The following is a 21184-nucleotide window of genomic DNA, read 5'->3' as shown; positions in this document are numbered from 1 at the left end:
TATCACTTCCCTACAGTCAACAGCAAGGAAAGAATTAAAATACCTAACTTCAAATGGCTAAAAAGTGGAAAGTGCCCTACTAAATTCCTTTTGCTCTTAAATACAGTCTTGATTATTTCACAACTGCTATCTGCAAAACTCTAATACAACTACAAGAAATGTTTAATCCCAAGATTATTAAGTATTTTCACGATATAGAAAGCAGGAAACAGCAACACATTATGTAATTCAATCATTATATTCTGCCATCATAAATATTTAGAAATTCCAGGGCTGAAGAAGCCCTTCATGCACAGTATCAACATTCATCCCTTCAGGGTGCATCATGCTGACTGCTTCCCCATGGGGAGTTTTATCTTATTTCATTTTCATACTGCATTCCATATCTATGTCACCAACCAAATTGATTCCTGTTTTATCGTACAGAGGAGAAAGTTCAGTAGTTGCTATCAACTTTAAATGCATTTTGATGAAATTACCTAAGGCATCTAATATACCTACCGTTATTTAGCTATAGAAAATCAACAGGGTTACAAAAGGCTCAGAATACTGCACCATTACACACATAAAATACTTAAAAATATTTTAATATGAATAAAAATTGCTTCATTTTCACAATAAAAAAGCTTTCCATTTATGAAATTGTATGCATAAAACGCTTTGTGCCTTCCAAAAGAGGCACCACATGATTCAGAATGTACTTTTTTACTTCTTCTTTCAAGAAAAATATTGCAGTACTGGCTATATTACAAAAAAATGTGTAATTGTTGTGAACACTGGCACAGTCTTCCTCTTCTGAAAAGCATGTCTTTCTAACTGGATATCACAATGAGCAAGTTGGGAAAACATCTTTGATAATTTCATTTTAGAAATTGGAGAAGTAATAATTTTACTTTGTATTGTCTCTATCCTCACTCATTAATAATACTTCAGATTTGAAGTAACATAAAAAACTGAGTTACACTGCAATAAATGAAGTTACAGAAGCTTCCCACCTTCTAACAGTTTACTAGACCGAGGAGAAGACTTGAAGTGAAACACAGTACCTCCTGATATCTGCAGTATCAATGTCAAACAAAAGCAGTAAACCCTTAAGCTTTAACAGTAGTACTTAGTGGTTTTGATATGAATCAAAAATTAAAAACAAAAACCAGTTGCTCTTTCTCAAAGATGTAATGGAAATTAACAGCCCACAGTGCAAAGCTGACATCTACCCTGAATTAGAGATACTTACAGCTGAAACCATTACTCTTACATGTTTATGCTTCTGGTCCTAGGACACTACCATCTTGATTACCTGAATTAGAAATTACTATTTGTACTCTAAGCAATACTAACATTAACTGTCTAACAAAACAACTGATGTCTTACTTTCTATTCAGCATCTTTAATATTTCAGTTCTCCTACTGGCAAAGTAGACGTAGAAGAAGGGAGGAAACACCCTCCTTCTCCTGTGAAAGGATCAAACTCTGGCTATGGGCAGAAACACATTAAGCGGAGTGCTGATTCACCTACTGGATACATCAAATGCTATACACCTGCAACATCAACGGAAAAGTACTTTGTCACCTTTGTCAAAGTCAACATATAAGAACAATTAAAAATACCTTTTTTTATTATATTTTTTTAGTATCATCCATCCCATTTAGTTTGGAGTATACAACTATGGGACATGCCAATAATAGTGTCTGACAAAGTAAGGACAGCTATTATATCGTAAAACTTAAGCTATTCCCACAGAACAGAGCACTTAAAAAGCATTTATTTCTCCACAGTATATAAACATAACCTAGTCACAAGAATACACAAATATAAAATGACCTACACTTACTACCACTGAATGACTGCAACACACTCTCTGATGGGGATGCATATGCAACTCCACTCTGAACCTTCATGTCATAGAATCATAGAATGGCCTGGGTTGAAAAGGACCACAGCGATCATTAAGTTTCAACCCCCCTGCTATGTGCAGGGTTACCAACCACCAGACCAGGCTGCCCAGAGCCACATCCAGCCTGGCCTTGAATGCCTCCAGGGATGGGGCATCCACAGCCTCCTTAGGCAACCTGTTCTAGTGTGTCACCACCCTCTGTGTGAAAAACTTCCTCCTAATATCTAACCTACATCTCCCATCTTAATTTAAAGCCATTCTCCCCTTGTACTACCGCTATCAACTAGACAGCTCTTTGCTTTGAAGGAGGCCAGAACTGGAAGATCTGCTTTCTTTACTTCACATGGAACATGCAGGGTCCTTTCAACAAGCACATAGGATATGCTACAATGGCATCTTGCAAGAAAGGCAATAACACAGAGGAACTATAGTCCTTGGTGCATGAAACTGCAAATCTACCTTAGCATCACAGTCCAAACAGACAATCAACATGTCTTCCTACCTTGTTGATGCAGCTAAGCTGTGTTACTTCTTAATGTGGAAATAAAGCCATTTCTTTTAAGTGAGCTAGCTCAAGAAATAGCAACATCTTACAGCTGTTAGAATAGGCCTCAAAAGTGCACTTCTCTGGAGAAAGATTTGAAAGATAGTTAAACATTTCTATTAGTAGGCAAGCATTCTGGTTTTAAAGACTTTTGCACATGAAAGCACTCCTGTTGTGGTAGTAATGGGTGAAGAAGTACTTTGCATTCACAGTCAAAGGGCAGAAAAGCAGTTTGGCATCCTCTCTCGGTCCCTGCTCAGTAAAGACCTTAAGTCATAGGTGAAGAGCAATGGCAATCTGAAGGCAGTGAAGAAGCCTGAGGACAAGTAAGCAGTCAGCACCCAACATTTTTTATTTTAGCTCTACATGTACCATATAAAAGGAAAAAAAACCACTATTCATAAACCACTCTGCTGTTTTTTTGTTTCGTTTTAAAGTATGGAGCTGAAATAGCAGGATAGTATTACACTACACACAGGCACTGTAACAAATCACAGATGGACTGAAGCAACAGTAAGACAGATGCAAACACCAGTTCCATAGCACAGAAATTTCTGTATGTTTTGGATCTCCCTCTTTGGTGCAACACCTGAGAAATGTACTTAAAAGCAATACCATAACCTTCTATAATGCTCACAATGTCAGTATCTTTAGTTATTTTCCCCAGTGGCACCTGCAGTATCTAAACAACTCTGAAGTATTCGGAATAGTCTTTCCCTGCTTTTCCTCCTTACTCAAACCTATACATAGAAAACTTCTTCGATTTCCTTGAGCAGAAGACTACACTAGCCGTCAGTTTCCTTTATTTAGGTTTGACAGAAATGCACATTATTTAAAAATTGAGTTTTGTGCTGAAATTTAGTTCTGACAGTTGTCTTGAGAACATATTTTTTTCCAGGAACAAAGACCACAGTTTAGGATCTGAGTCCTACTAAGTACTGTATTTGGCAGTCGTAACCTTCTGAACTGATACTGTGGGGTTCATGTTGTGGCAAGTGAGGCTCGTAGCTCCAGCAACTGGGATGAAACCCAGATATGCCATTAGTAAACTAAACATTCTCAGGGAAGACTCAATACAAAAAGGAAGACCTATCTCAGGATGAATGTACTCATAGCATAGTAACTGTGTTTATTGTTGAGAATTCCGACAGCTTCAGCTTTCGCACACTATGTGGTTGTGTAGTTACAATGAGCTGTGGTCACAAATCACTGTTACAGAGTCCATGCCTGCAAAAACATGAAGCTGCAAGATGTTGTTGTTCACATTTTCCTACGTTCTTTTTCCTTCCTTTTTTTAGTACTTCTACCTGTATTATCTCATTAGCACCTGCAGGTAACTCGGATGGATGTCAAATGCTGAAGAAACCAGAGCTGTAAAAGACTCTATATACAAAAGTTTGAACAAACGCTTGGGTTCAAAGAAAATGACACAAAGCATTAACCTCAGGGAATCTCCATTTACCTTAAAAATAACCTTGGTGGTGACAATTAGCCAGTAATAATCATACCAAGGAAAAGCTACAGCAAGATGCTGATGTGCAGTTGTGCAAGAAACCAACATTCAAAAAACACTGTTCCTGCACTGAGCCTTACTTTGCTTGCAAATGCATTAACTTTATTTATTTTTTAATGATACAATGTGAGGTTCAAACACTTTCTTCTAGTCCTAAAAGGCATAACGGAATATTTTCCCAGGAAAAGAGGCAACACGGTTTGAGGGAAGGGAGTATGCGGAAAAATCACTTCCTCTGTCAAAGTGGAAACATGTGCCCACAGTAGGCAAGGTGATCTCATTTGAAAGTTTCATTGTAGTATTATCATATGGTTAAAAGTGAAGACAAATAGGTGGCTTCCCCCCACTCCCTATATTAATTCCACATTGTCTTTCCCACTCAATTAAGGCAGACCTACACAAAATACACCCAGAAGCAACAGTAGGTTGCTACAGATCGCTGAGCTTTTGTTATCTATCTACTTTGTATTTTTGCATCTTATTATTGTTGCAGATAGTTGTATCCACAGGCCACCCCCTCCCCCCCCGGGGATAAGATTTGGCCTATTCTTCAAGTGCTTGAAGATTAGGAGGTGGGAACAGATGGTTCTAGTCAAAGTCTTTTAAATCAGTTCCAAAGTGTAACATTTTCACATACTCCCCATGCTTACCACCCATCTAATGAAAAAATAAAAATAAAAATAATAAAGAAAAAACTTAAATAAAAAAGGGACAGAAAAGGAGGAAAAAGATGAAAGACTAATTCATCCAGTCTGGCTTTTGTATTTTTAACTTGTTAAGTTTTAACAGTAATGCAACACCCAATCCACTACACTCACATTACATTCAGCTCACGACAGGACAAATACTTGGAATCTTCAGCACTATTAATACATAGAAAATAGCTTCGATGGCATTCCAAGTCATTCATCTATGCTACACAATGCAAGTAAATGCTACAGCAATGCAGTTGAACACGCATAAAGCACAGTATTTATGTAAAACAACTTAAACAGTTAACAGAGCACTTTCCTGCCCTCAGTGATTTCACACATCTTTTGTATCAAAGCTTCCCACACAGTGCTATAAGGAAAACGGGGATATACACAAAAGTTGAGATAAAGTTTATCTAATTAATAATCATAGAAACAACAGTGCAAATCGTACACTCTCCAGATTTCCTTTCCCGTTCTCACTTTAAACCCACCATTTTAAACATAATTGCAGTACGTTTCTATGTTGAGAAATACACTAACTAGAATCTTGCAGGATAACTTTCATTTTAGCAACATCCTTTAAATCAAATGATGACAAAGTAATTGTTTTCCAACTGCCATCTCATTTTCAATCTCCCTTCCTTAAGGTTTCTAAAACTAGTTCTAGATGTTACATGAGAGAATGCACAAATGTGTTAAAATATGTACTGATCTTTTAGAAAAGGAACAACTAAATGTGGATGGGCCACTACAGACTCTCAGAAAAAAAAATCTATACCACCTAGATTTGCATTTCTTGGTAACACTGACACACACATTTGCATTTATGCCTGCAAATAATCAGCCTTTTCATTTTCAAAACGTACCATTTTGCCTTTCTGGCAAGCTTTTAATTATAATTTTAAAAACATAAGGAAACTTCATTCCCAATTTAACAACTCCAGTTTCTGATTTTATGCAAACCCAGTCAGGTTGCACAGAATGCTTTGCACGGGCTGAAAGCTAAGGAAAGCAAAAGAAAATTAGCACTGATTTATGTAGTTCAGGAACGCACAATGAATGCAAATGCTGTACCAACAGCAGTCCAATGAGAGATAAAAATCACATTAGAAAGCAAGGTAGCTCACAGTATATTAGAGGAAGTAGAACAAAAGTATTTCTACTTATCCACTGCCCCTTCTAAAACATGTTCTATCACCATGACACCACAGACCAGAAAAGCCACACCAGAGCCCATCTGGAGCTTAAAAGACACGTGAAGAAATAGCTTCTATGCTGGCAAACTTGCAGCACGTTCTATACAATTGACAGAAGTTAACACACAAATAAACCTAAGCAAATGCCTAGTGAAAGCCATGTTTTCACACACACGTGAACACCTTGGGAATGTTCTTTTCAAACTCACAGGGACAGTGACTGTGAGCCACTTCAAAAAGTTAGAAAACTATCTGTACAGTTCTTATTCATAACAGTGTTTAATTACAATATGGAAAAGGTTCCTCTTCAAACACTAAATGCTCATCCTTCCACACCCCACAAAAGTGCATGTCTACTTCTAAAAAAATAAAATTAAATCCAACCATGAATTAAAACTTAAGATACGTTTAAATTAAGGTTCAATTGCTTGCTTGCCTTAAAAAGTAATAATGTTTTCAATATATTGTCTGGGTGACCTCTGAAATCTTCAAATTATTTACACTCCATGGCATGAGAAAACCACATGTTTTACTTAGTTAACACATTAACATCTAACAGTAAATATGCATATGTAACATGCCATTAAGAAAGATACCCCTCCTATAAAAATGTTAACATGCACTCACAGAAGCAAAGTCAACTGTAATTTATACTTGCTGACAGAACAGATAATATATTACAGACAATTCAGTTTTATTCAAGGGTCTCAATACATTAAACTTGCTTTTCCTTTCCATTCCCCCCCTCCGCCCCCCCTTTTGTTTTAAAGCAAAGCATTCTTAGATTAAGAAGTATTTCAACTTTAATATGGAAACCACAGAATCAATGGCAAAATTACCCTTTGCATGAGGACAGATTTTTCATGTTAGATAGAATTACATGTATTTTCAGCCATTAAATTGCAAAACTATTACGGTTCTTAGATTACTAAATCTACACTGACACTATCATAAATTATTTATATTGATCAATTGCATGCCATGATTGTGAAATTTTGCCTTCAACATGACTTGATACTAATCATCATATTTCCAATTATTTATTTTATGCTGAAGCACCGAAGAGAAAGTTCAAGTCACTTGCTTTGATTTCTTTTTTTTAGTATAAATAAAGAATACCTTACACTAACATTTATAGGGGAATTCTAGTTCAGTACCCCAGTCACAAATCTAAGGCAACAGGTTACAAGCACTTACACAACTGAAACAAGATTAACAGTATGCAACTCTCAAAAAAAAATACCCAAAATGTTGGCCCTCAACTTACTCGTATGTCATTCCTAAATCTTACTCAGCACCCACTGTTTGCAGTCTGACTTCTTAATGCATATTTCTCATCGCAGTGAACTATATAATAAAAATATTAACATCCTATCATGTAACTACCCATTGGAATTTCCAACATTCAGTAACAATACTCTTAAAGATCTATATTTTATGGAAGAAAAAAGCATAACACCTAGAAATACTTACCTCAGAACAAGGTCAAAGGATCAGGGTGAGAAGAGAGAAGTGACAAAAAAAACCCACGCATCTGAAATACTCCCAAGCACTGTACACTGAATCCCTTCCACTGACTTCAGTAGCCTTTAGATCAGACTAATAACAAGTCAATCAGTCCCATTTTCTTTCGTTAGAATTATTGCAAACAGCTTCAGAATTGTCTAGCATGCCATAGAAACGTGCAAGGTTTTTACAGTTTCTCGTGTAGTGCATTTGAAAAGAAGTCTCATTTATCAGCTATTTACATACCATATTGTTTCAATTAAGTCGTACCTTTTGAAATCAGCAGGAAGAATTACATACCATTTTATTTCAGATAAAACCTGACGAGAACTGATACTATAATTGATGTTTATACATGGCAGAGATTACAGTATAAAGAGATCACTATTATTTATAATTAGTAGCTTACATTACTCTCTATTCAGTGCGGTTTTTAGCCATTTTCACCCCCAGTGGAACTGGCATTTTAGATAATGTGGATTGAGCAAACTGATTCTTTTACTAGTTCCACGTACTCAGGTGCACTGAATGTATGCAGTGTTCTAAGGAGCTTTTTTTTCCTAGAGCTTTGCAATTAAATTTTACTGCCAAGCTAACTAAATACATAGGTTGTGTACTTATGCCTTGTAATTAAAAATACATCGTTTCTAGAGGATGTTCTTCGCCACAATGCAGTTTTAGAGACAAGTCAAAGGAAGAAAGTATTACAGCAACACAGAATTGGAAAAGGTCTGCAGAACGCACTTATTACATGCATACTATACAGACAGAAAATGCCTTAAAAAAAAAAAATCAAGAATATTAAGCATATTAAAATCTTTAAAGCAGGGCTTCAAACTCTTAGCCTCCTTTAATTTGTTTTTATGCTCTTGTTTGATGCCGTTCTTTGTTCTGATGCTATGCCAGTGAAACTGCATCATCACAAAGCAACATTATGCAAGAATGTCTGGCTAAAATTAAAGTGTTATTTCTTAGCATCACAGTTACAGGAAAAATGCAGTTTAGGCACTGACAATGTAATTATTCAAACCAATATATTCAGTAAACGCATAATGAAAAAATAAGGTAATGCAAAGCGAGCGCGGATAGCTGCATAGCAAGAAAAGCCACCAGAGTGCTCCTCCTCTTGCTCTAACTGCACTCCTCGGGACCTGAGTCTATTGGCAAAGATGCTTGATAGAGCTGCATTTCAAAAAGAAAAGAGTCAAAGAAAAGCCAAATAGAAGTTGGAGACTTCCACACACAATGTACAGAGCTGAGTTATCATGCATGTATATACTTCTGAACAATGTACTGTTACATAAGAAGCACCTAAACCCTCAGCAAAACTGCCTGTTTGGACAAACAGTGAAGATTTCCTCCAGCCACAAATGCTCCTAATACACAGCTCTTCGTTTCAGGGGAGAACGGATCCATTTCCTGAGTAACATTTTTCTGCCTGCCTAAGTGTAATACAGCAGCATCACAATAAAATTTAACTGCAGCAACGCTACTTAAACCAATTCAATTCCTGATTTGGATGGATTATATGTAAACACCAAACAGACATTGTTTACAGAGTAAATAATTATCTGATTAGCAGGAAATAAGCAGTTAAAGAGTAGTATTCTATACTTATTCCCTCGAGGTCTTTGCCATGAACAGAAAAGTGCACAGAATGGTAACTGATCCTGAACATCTCAGGACCGCAACTCACACAGTGCACAATATTTTTTCAACATTGCTACACTGAACAATGATATCTATTCTTAGCACCCACCATTTATTGAAACTCACGAAGCAAAGAAAGTCTAACTATATTTCTGGACTTAAATTGTTTCACCTTCAACATCCAAAGGGAAAAAAAAAAATAAAAATCATGTCCACAGACTGTTGTAACAGTGGAATTAATCTCTCCTAATATAAATATGTTCTGTCATTACTGACCGCACTGAATTTCTTAATCATAGGTTCTACGATCTCAAGCGTGTACATCTTACTGCAACGATTATTTAACCAAAACACTGTGTGCTTTAACCTCTATATGCTGCTTTATGCTCTAAAAAAAACAAAGGCATTTTCACTGCAGAAAATACTGTATTTCTCATTTTGCATGCCCAGAAAACATCCCAAGCAGCGTTAAACACAGTGCATTTCTTCCGCAGATGAAGGAAGCTGAGAGGATGAACAGACGCTTTTAAAACTACATAAACCACAAAGTAAGCTTACAAAGAAGAAATGCAGAGTTACTCAGCAAGAAGACAAGAAACATGCACGCACACATACACCCCGGCAGTACTAATGATCCTACAGGGGAAAAAAAAAACTGCTTTGTTATGCAAATAAACCCTTTCTAAAACTGAGAAAATTAAATGATGTCATTCAAGCCAATATCCTTACCTCAATGGAAAAGAGGCAAGAAACACCCTTCTCCCCCTTCATAAGCAAAACATCATTTAAACGTGTATAAGTAGGACTCTGCAGCACTTAGCTCCAAGAAGAATTGCAGAAAGAACGTTTGAACTGCTTGTTTTAAGAAGTTAATGTTTGTTCTGCCAACCTAACTTATCTGAATAATCAATGCAACGCGTGCATTGTTGTGTATTCAGGCATTCCATAGCATTTTATTTATAACGTTCTGAACAGTGACTTAGTAAATGGTTTCTAAATATATTGAAAACATGTTTTTTCTTCCAAGAACATATTAACGTGCAGCCACAGAAGCACGTGCAGAAGTACAGTATGAATTCTGAGACACAACAGACCAAATCAATTTGCATTGAATAAATGCATTAATGTTATAACTCATCTAACAAAACACATGCATTTTGTCAACTCAGCAGTAGCACTTTACTAGCATTCAAACAACAGACAATGCATGTAACCTAAATTCTCTTTTAAAAGTCCACTTTTGCCCTGAAGAAAAGACACACACATGCAGACCTGCTCATTTAGCTGCACAAACAGCAATTTAATGACAACAAAAATACTTCAGAAATCAGAGCTCTTCTATGAGCACTCTCCATAGTTCCATAAGCGATAGTGAAAATCACCCACACTCCTGTAACCACACATTACCCTGTGATCTTAGTAGACTTGCAACAGTTTGCTTTATTTGAAATGTTTCAAAGAAAATCCAGTGCTTTTCTTCAAACTTGTAAGAGATAAATTAGGCTGCAGTTTGGCTTTCTTAGTATCCTAAGGTACTCTTCCAAAGGGGTGAGCTAAAACACACGGTTTGAGAAAAAGAAGCAGACGAGAAATAAGTTATCAATAGAAACCTGCCAAGTAGCAAGTTGTTATAAGAGCTTTCAGGAAATTTGGTTACATCCGCTTACAGAAAGTAAAATCCTAATGAGGTGCATCTGAAAAATAAATGAAGCTAGTGCTTATCCAGGATGGTAGCACTCAGAGCCATAACAGGAATAAGTTTTATGATTAAAATAGATCTAGATACTGACTTTTCCAACCTGGACATAATTTCTAGACTTCTCTAATCACGGTATAACATTCATTTCTAAGGTTTCTCTTTCTATTCTGCTGCAGTATCTTAAAATCCCAGGTGTTGAACAACCATTGACACCAGAACCAAAGCCTACAATACAGACAAAACTCTACCTTTATCTTGGGAAAGCCCTACTACAAATTTTTAGATGCAGATGAGTACACAAAAGCCTCTTTAATGCCTAGATGATTACATATTTTGCAGCCAATAAATACAAGTCCATCATTGTACCACCATTATTACTTGAACACTTCTAGAGGCAGATCTGCACCTTAGCTCATTTTGACCACAAATCTAATTTGGGGGATCAGGGCATTACAGTCTGCAGCTCTTTCTTACAAAAAAAAAATGAAGCTGACATATGAGCAAATCTTACCAAAGAATGCTTGCCTGACTGAGGACTGACATTTCCTTTCTCTAACTTGCTTAACTGAAAAATAGGCATTCTGGCCAATTCCTACAGTACCCCAAGGCAGCTGTATATTACTTTCAGTTGCAACTTGTGAATACTTTCTTTTTCTTTCTGTCTCTTTATTTTGACATGCATATTATGTTAGCTGATTTCAATCATGTTGCATGAGTGGGTGACATACCTTAAAAGATTAAGTTTTGCCACCTGGGACTACTCCAGAAATTCAGTACTTTCTAGCATCTCATACCCTTCTTCATCTTCTGTATACTCGTATTATAAATAGTAGCTTTCTTTCCTACTTTATGACTAACTACAAGTTGTTCAAGGCTGCAGTTGATACAACTCAGCTTGAAGCGTCATTCCTCTTTCGTTGCTATTACTCAATAGAGCTGTTCCATTCTATACGACACTCTGCTGCCATCTATTTGACGGAAAAAATACAACACCACGAGTGTCCACCTTCCCTTTCCACCGGCTTTCTCTTCCCTTACAGCAGCTGTTAGAAGGAAAACCAGCAAGGACCTTTTGCTCACTTCTCCCTGCCCATCCTTAGATTCAGAAGTCGTTTCAGTAACTACTTTTGCACTTTAAAATTGCTACAATTGAAGTAGCAATGAGGACATTAAAATATTTAGTAAGCACTCTTCTCTAAAAGGAATCCAGTTTAATCACCTTCTTGCATTTATAACTTCAAACCAGATTCCAATTCCGAGGTTTGTACTAAGACTTTCCTAATTATGTAGCAACGGAGGTTGTTGAAATCAAGCTCTGTCTACAACTTTCAGACCACAGCACTGAATGAACATGGGTTGTGCTGCAATCCCCTTTCACTACACCAGATTTAAAATTCAGAATCGAGTCGGGAAGTCAAATTATGGAGCCTAAAAGCAGAAACCACACACAAAGCGTGAGATGAAAGAGGTGGTACTTTATCCATCATCAGGTTCACTAAGATAAACACCACTTCATTCATCACAGGGTTCAGCCTGCTTTGCATGCAACTGCGCAGCACAAGAACAACAGCTTAAAAAGCGTCCTTTACTTGCAAGACATTATACAAGAGACACCCACGGAGAAACTGAAAAATAATATAGTATTTAGTTGTTTAATTACTAAACCATATAGAAAAAGTTCTGTTCCAGGGCTCAGTCTGGTTCTCTCAGCATTTGACTACATACTGAAATAATGTCCCTCCACCCCCAACATGGTTGTTTCCCTTAATGCACAAATATATATATAACATCTTATTGGTAGTAATGTAATTACCCTGGAAATGTTCCTTAAGAAAAGCAAAGGGAAAGATGAATAATGGAAAACTAGCAAGTTATTAAGACCACTATAAACAACAGTTGTTAGAATATCCAAAAAGCATATAAACTCATGTTGCTTTCCATAGCAAGGAAGGAAAAAACAAATCCCTACCACAGAGGATGGGTAGGGAGAAATTGTTGTTGAGAATGAAATAGTTAAGGAGAAAATGGGAGAGGTAGAATGGGACAGCACAGAGGTAATGCTCACATAACTACTGCTGGATACAATCATTTGTGGAGTAAACACAGACCCACAAACATGATGCCTTAATTTTCTCACTGTAACCAACATAAGCAGCACTTGGTTTGGGGAGCCACTTGTTAAAGCTTGTATTTGCTAATAAGTAATACATACTAGTAACACTGCTATTTCATTGCTTTGTTTGTATTCACAGCCATAATACAGCTCTTTAGCTATTACAGTTAACCCGTTTAACAAAATTAATAGCTGCATTAAGTTAGAAAACATTCCGGTTTAGAGTGCAGTCTGCCAGTAACAGGCCACAATTACAAACAGTGGTAACGTACCATAAATATTTAGTGGGTCAAATGGACATACAAAATGGCAATTGCTAGATATTACTGGAATTGCCTTTCTACTTAATTCATTTGAACCGGTAAATATATTTAAGAAATACCCAGAATAATTTAACTGTCAAACCTTGTAAACAATCAAATTTTACATAAAATTGGATTGCTTAGGGTTTGTAAACTACACACAGAACATCACCAGTGTAAGTGTTACCAAGAAGCACTCAGGAGGCTTATTCTGCCCTCTGGTGCACTACAACTTCATCCCACAAGAACGGAGCATCTTGGACAAAACACAGGAATGCACCCGAGTAATTCCAAGCACCTGAACTCAGTAGCTAAAGGGTGCATTGAGCTACATTGAGACTGTTCAGCACACTACAGGATCATATCCTAGACACAACAGGAGATGGACAGGTACCCAAACATGCCACAGCACACATTACTACAGGCCTGTGCAGAGATCCACTGCAAAGCAGATTTATCCTGGAGCAGAAGACCCTATAATTATAATCTTATTATAGCAGGAATCAGCTTTGGAACCTCACTTTCTGGACAATAAAATGAACTGCCATACACGCTAAATTGGAAGTAATTGGATATCATCTTGAGACAGTAAAATATTCCATAAAGCATAACTATATAAATCTTTAACTCCATAAAATTATAGTACTTTAGGCTTATATTTGCCTATGAATGAGTACAAAAGTATGCTGCTAATATCATTTTCAACTAGCTAGGCTAGATCCTGTTCCACTGAATACCCAAATTCTTTTTCTTATAAAACACAAGAAAGAAATACTTAGTCTTCCAAGCAGCCATGATCTTTTGTGACATTCACAGCACAACCTATGCAACTGTGTAGCAATAAGGACAACAAGGTACAGCATACACAACATTTATTATACAAGCCCTCACGCACAGTTTAAGCTTTGTTACTAACTTAGTATTGGAGAAAATTTGCCATTAATTCATTGAATTATCTACTTTATATAGGTGAAACTGTACCAAATACGAATTTTGACAGGAATAAGCATTTCAGGACTGGAACCAATCTGCTTTTTACAGATCACATATAAGCACATAAGTAGCACTGTTAAGGTTACTGATTGCTATTTACATGTGATAAAAATCTACCCTACAAACTAGTAGGGAACATTTCTGTTTAACACTGACTACAGTATTAAAACACATCTCTATCAAAGAAAACCTGTTTTCAGAACTATGCTACCAAATAGGCAATTATCAGCAATTCTTAGAAGTTAGCTTAATACAATTACTGAGATGGTTAAAAGCTAAATCAAAACACATTTAAGGACTTCCAAAATAAGAGTCATGGCAGAGTTGTTCTATATGGACTCCAGACCTTGAAAGTATCACAAAGCTCAATCAAGGGACTTTAGTTCTCAGTTTTGACTAAGATCTGGATTAAGGTAGTTAAGTTTATGCCTTGACTTTCCTCAAAGCTAAGTACTCACTTGACACATACAGTGGCAGTAGCTTCCTCTGTGAGATGGCCTCAGGGCAATCACTATCCTAACCTGACTTTCTCAAACTATTTTCAACTACAGTAGCTACACAAATTGAAAGTGGATAAGCAAAGTGGACTGTCCCTATACTGTCATTGATAAAACCAACAGGAGAGACTCAGCAATATTTCACAATACTTGACACAACTGTGTCCCAAACAGGAGGATTTAGATTCCAGGCTGTGTCCCAAACACTGCTTTCCTCAGAAAGCTGCACAGCACTACCTTCCCCTAGCAACTGTTCTAAAGTACCAATACAGCTGCAGGAAAATGCAACCCACAAAAATGCTTAAAAATATGAAGCCCCTTCTTCAATAAGGTTTTCACTCCTTAGGCCAGCCAAGGGATGCAAGCAGGCTTTGTGTGTAGTAGCAAATAAGACTTTCTCCAGTTAACCAGAAGAAATCTCACATTCATAGGATCTGGTCCTCACGGGAGACCTTTCACTGCCTTCCATTTTATCACAGAGATATCTGTTATAGGAACAACAAAGCAGAGCACAAGTAATCCAGGTTTCTGGAATGCATGGCTGATGTGACACAGGTGATTGAGTAAACAAGAAGCAAAAATGCAGTAAAGATTTGATTTCTAGAGACATGGAAAAAGCGGTCAGAGCAGCCTTGGTTGCAGTACCCATGAGACTGTAACGTTCAGGATACTGAGATGCAGGAGCATGACAGAAAGCAGGATCACAATAATAGATTTTGATAGAGAGAGCAGACTTGGACTGTTTAGGGATCTGCTTAGTAGGGTCAGACCTTGAGAGAACAGGGGTCCACAAGAACTGGCTGATACTCAAAAAACTCCTCTACGCTCAAAGAGAATTCATTTTGAGAAGTATGAGATCATACAGAAGTGGCGAGAGGCCCAAATGATAAATAATGAGATCCTAACTGAAACATAAAAAGCAAACAGGTAAGAGCTGGAAACAAGTACAAGTGACCCAACAAGAAATACAGAGGCACTATTCAAAAAAGACAGGTAAGGGTGTAGGCAAAGCAAAGCCCATTTTTTGAATCAGCAAGAAAAGTTTCTACATCAGCAGCAATAATAATAATAATACTAATAAAATAATAATAAAATAATTTTAGAAAAAAGATGACCAGTGAATACATGGGCTGCTGCTTGACATGGCAGGAGAGTTTATGACAGAGGTCACCTCATGGCTGAAGTATTCCATGTCCTATCTACCTATCTTTACTGGTAAAAGCTGATGTTAAGGAATCACAGGCCAAGGAAGGTCTAGAGCAATCAAAGCTTGCCTCTGGTAGAGGAAGATACAGGAATTATTTAAACAAAAATGGGTACCCACACAGGTCCCTGGGACCTGACAACTTAGAAATGATTTTCAAACATATGAAAGACAAAAATGTGATCAGAAGTTAGATTTATGAAGACAAAATCATGCCTAACTAATCTTATAGCCCTCTATGAGATGATTACGTCTGTGGATGATGGAAGATAGATAAATGAACAGTGAGGTGGACTAACAACAGGCTGAAGAGCCAGCCTCAGTGCTGTGACCAAAGGCAGAAAGTCCAGTGGGAGGACAGTCACTAGCTGAATACTCCAGAAATCAATACTCAGGCAAATACTGATTAACATCGTTACTCATGACCTTGATAATGGAACAGACCATATCCTCAGTAAGTCTGCAGAGGACACAAAACCGGGAGGAGTGGTTGATAATGCCAGATGGCAAATCCCTCCAGAGGATCTCAGCAGGCTGGAACAATGAGTAGGCAGGATCTTCATGAAATTCAAATAATAGAAGCTATACAACTTCAGGCTTCAGTAGAGGTCCACACAAGCACAGGCTTTACATAAGTTTGTTATTTTCCTCCCTGGGTTCTGAAGACTTTGCCGCTTTTTGTCTCTGAATTGTTTAAATCCTTCATGCTGCTACTCATCTTCCAGGAAATATGAAGAAAATCGCATTAATAGGTATGGGATTGAAATCTAATGGCATAATGTTACGTTCACAACAACTAGGAGTCAGCATTTGATGCAAGTAAACAAATTAGAAATTCACAAGTTCTTTACCTTTGCCAGCCTATATCATCTGTATGGTGAAAGAAGATACTAAAAGGCCTGTTTGTAGGAGAGGACAATCCATAAAAGGATAAAAAGAGGGCCTAGAGATAAAGATGGCTAAAACAATTAAGTGTAAAGAGACCTTTACTCAAGTGAAGGAACAGAAGTCGCTTGGATTCTTAAATCTCACCTCTAAGAAGAAAATTCTACCACTGTTGAAGTTCTGCAGACATCAATACATGCAAGGAATAAACAGAAAGTACACTACTGAAAAAGAAGTTGCACACATTTTGTCAGGTAGAAAGCACAGCATATACTGACTTTTTAAATGTTGCTACACACAGGTAAGACCTTACCCTTCAACTTCACATAGAAATCAATTCATTTTCATATACCATAAAACACACTTGGTACAAAATTTCTAGTAACAAACATCAACAGTCGGAAGGCAAAAATCTAGGATGTTAGTCCTTCAGACTCCACATGATTTAAAGTAAACGGAATAGCTGTGGTTATCTGCACTACAGCTCAAATGGACAACACTATTTAGTACATGGCTACTAGAACAACAGTAGTCACAAAGCTGGAGTTTACTTCCTGTTCCTATAGTTAGCTGTTCAGTATGGCAAGTTTCAAGTGCTGAGAGCAAGAGACCTTCTCCTAATGTTCCACTGTCTTTTTGCTTCAGGTCTGTCAAAATATTTACAAACTTTATCAGTGTAATACAACTCAAAACAGAAATCCTACAGCGTGGAAAAAGATGCCATCACTACTGACTTTCAGGAAAAAAACAGTTACAAGTTCATATCCATCTATGGGTTCATCCACTGAAACGATGCAAAAAAGAACATTTAGCCAAAGTAGCATTTCAGTAGTTGACTTCTAAGGCATTCAACCGAGAGGGGTACAAATAGAGTTATGCTACAAATTTAGATTAAGTCATGTGAACACTACCTAAACACACTACCTATACACAATTTGTTATTATTTATAATCAATAATTACTCCCATTAAACTTATATGAAAACAAGCCATGACCAACACAGTGTATCCCCAAAGCACTGAGAGCCAGAGCAGGAAGACACAAGGACTGGAAAGAGAACATGAGGCTAAAGTAGCTCTGAAGTGAATGTGCCTCTGTTTTCCAAACACCCACCGCACAAGTTACAGTATGGGCAGCTAATCCCTATTTCTCCTCAAAACAGACAGGAATGCACACTGGATAATTTGTTCCTACTGATGATATCATTCTGTTAAGTTTACTGTTTTTAATGACTAAATTTCAGCCTTCTCTCACTTTCTCCCATGTAGAAGATTAGAACAGCCTCCCAGTGACCTATTTTATGAGTCATAATCTTCACTATTTATGATTCAGAAAAAAGTCTTCTCTGACAGTATTTCCCAGACTACTGTGGGTTCATTCCAAGAACCAATTTCATCTTCATTGGTTTCCTGTAGGAAACCAGACCAACTTCCTATTATTTTGTTTTCCTTCATTTCAGCATGGCTCACATAAAACTAACTGGAAGTGAGAGCGATTTAAAACTTTATTCTACGTAAACACATGCCAAAATAAACACCACCAAAAAAACACTGAAGACATCACTGGTTCTAAGTGACCAAAATGTGAAGTAAGCTAAGATTAGAGGACTTTTTTTCTTCCTTTTCCAAACATGATGCACGCAGGCAGAAGTGGTACAATTACATCAGCAAAGTATAACAGCAAGAAATGTTCGTTTCTCTGGGAAAGACCTTAGCTCCTAACAAGTGGCCAAGTTCTAACATCTCTCTTCTAATGCTGAGAATAGTTTTCAAACGGTAAATGCTGTTGGACTGCCTAAAAACATGCAAATGTGGCACTCAGGGACATGGTTTAGTGGGCATGGTGGTGATAGGTTGACAGTTGGTCTTGACAATCTTAGAGGTCTTCCCCAACTTCAATTTTTATTATTTTTTTTTTAAAGTCCTATCAACACCCCAATGAAGTCTACCAGTCATTTTAATTAGGCAAAGGGTATCTCAGTTATTTCCCCAGCTGCAATAACCGAAGTATTATTGGAGATATTAGGAAGCACAATAAGTACCTCTTTAAAGAAGTTCCCAGCAAGGCCTCACCAAGGTACAGTAAGACTTCTAAGCATTGCTTAAGCACTGATCTGCTGCATTCATGCTAGCTTATGAGAACGTCTTCAAGTCTCCCTCACTGTGCTCCATGGCACTTTAGATCTCCAAAAGCTGAAAGTCAGCACCAGATCTGCATAAGCTCACTGCATGAACTTTGTACAATACCTAAGGAATAACATTTCCCAGAGCCCATCTCAGTATTATCTAAGAATCTACTGCAGCCTCAACACCACCGTCATCCCTTTACTACCACTCAGAGCTGTGATTTGAGCTGCTGGCAAATGCAATAAGAAAATGCAGATAGAACGATTCTAGACCCATTTCCCTAGTGGATGGAAGCCAAGTCCATGGAGATCATTAGCCATTGAAATGGTTTAAGACACAAAGCACCGAAACACCCAAACTTGGCCTGCAAATACCTGGAATGATTTGTCAGTTTATTTCTACAGAGCAGCATCTAAAATGCCTTCTGGACTAGAGCTGCCCTCAGAATCACATTAGACTTGTTCTTATAGTGCTGTACTCAGTCTAAAAGCTTTAAACAGACTCATGCATAGCACAGAGCAAGATGGCTAACTCAATCACACAAACAATTGAAAAGAAAGATTATCCCCATTTCATCTTCCTATTCTCCTGTCTGCCTTTTCAATAACTCAAGTCTTTCATCATGATTTCCTCATGGGCTTGCGCACTGATAGGAGCAACATTGCTTTTTGTAGGAAGGCTGACTTAGGAAACCAAAACCAAACTGGTTTTCATTAAGCTTAAATGCTCCCTCAGTTCTAACCTCAAGAGAAGCTAGGGAATATTGCTGCTGAGGAATACTTTCACATTGCACACATTAAGGAAAGGGCATAAGGCTAACAATTTACTACTTGGACATCCGTTTTTGTTTGTAATCATGGCAGGGAGTATGAATGAGGTTTTGGCAAGTAAACGAAGTTCACCTGTCAATGAATTGAGCTGAACATAAAGCAACATAGTTTAACATATATATATATATGTTATATATATATATAAAACGCAAATTGAATTTAACTGTTCTATTGTACATGCTCCAGTATGACACAGCAATTTTTTTGCCAAGGTTAAGTCTTTTCAGTTTCTATAACTCGATTTTCCAACGAAAAAAGTAGTAAAGCCATAAGATGTAGCAAGGCCATTTAGTCAACTTATAGGTTAAACAAAAAATACCTCCTACATGAAAATCAGTATAGGTGAAGCCTTTCTATAAATGATACAATACAAACTTTAATGCAAATGTGGTTATAATCAATGTCTGACCTAACAGCGTCCAATTTCTCCACAAGGCTGATCTGCAGTGTGCTGCACAAAGAAAGTTGATGCAAGTAGCAAGAAAAATTGATTTCTCAACCTAGGGATCTTGTTGATAATGACAATTCAAACTCATCGGTTTCCAATATCTGCTCATGTATTCAGTATCCAAACTCAAGCAATAATTCAGCACCACAGCAAGCACAAGTTTATTAAGTATCTACCCAAAGGCAGCACTTAAAGAGGTTATAAATGTGGGAGGTTAAAATAAAATAAAATCAGTATGCCACCACCAATGCACATTCATTATTTGCAGCTCACCTTGACATGGCTCTGAGCTCCCAGGTTGTATATTTCATTGGGTTTGACTTCATTAATGATCTTCACCAGGCAGGTGCTGTCCGTGAGGTCACCATAGTGCAGCTTCATGTCTTCAGAGTTTAAGAACATACAGTTAATATACTTTAATCCCAGTACAGCACTCTTTGTCCAGATTCTATCCCAGGCTTAAAGTTCAAATAAACATTAATTGGAAATAAATGGAGAACACTATCTAAGTAAGACATTGCTTGTTTTTAACTCTTCAGGCACAATATATATTGCACAACAATAATAAATACTATTTTAGACTCTTCAATAACATGATTTACCTAGCAACATTTACAGCATTTTTTCAATAGCTTACACTTTGTTAAGCCAAGTTAAACAAATCTGACCAATGCCACATACTGAATTTCAGCCATAAGCCAGTTTAGGCTTCCAATTTTTCTACTGCAGGCATTTTTAATAACCTAAGCATATATATAAAATAATAACATATAACAACATATAAAAAACATAACTAGCAATAAAACATGTTTCATGATACCACACAAAAATCAAACAATTATCAGTCATGCACGTTATATACCTTTTCCTGAATTATTTCTAACTTGCATGCAAAAAGGCAGGCAAGAACAAGAGCCAGGTTTCTGTCAAAATACAGCAGGCTGCAATGGCTTATTGACTTATCATAGGTTTCAGACTCTAACCTGTTAAGAACTTTCCAAAAAGGTAAATTCACTCTAATAAAACATCTTTTACCTTACATTTAAGAACACCACACCGCCAATCACATCTATTAAACAAATTAAAAT

At 37.1% G+C, this 21184-nt stretch overlaps 1 protein-coding gene across 2 annotated transcripts in view; it reads right to left on the bottom strand.

The window, feature by feature from the left end:
* Positions 1 to 21184, bottom strand: part of GMDS (GDP-mannose 4,6-dehydratase) — a 392147-nt gene that overhangs the window by 312467 nt on the left and 58496 nt on the right. For both annotated transcript variants that reach the window (XM_072328598.1, XM_072328599.1), the window contains exon 4: positions 20370 to 20479. In XM_072328598.1, the coding sequence (XP_072184699.1) occupies positions 20370 to 20479 (110 nt within the window). The remainder of the gene's footprint in view (positions 1 to 20369; positions 20480 to 21184) is intronic.

Source organism: Excalfactoria chinensis, chromosome 2 (assembly GCF_039878825.1).
Source record: "Excalfactoria chinensis isolate bCotChi1 chromosome 2, bCotChi1.hap2, whole genome shotgun sequence".
NCBI lineage: Eukaryota > Metazoa > Chordata > Aves > Galliformes > Phasianidae > Excalfactoria > Excalfactoria chinensis.
This window is presented reverse-complemented; position numbering and strand designations above follow the sequence as displayed.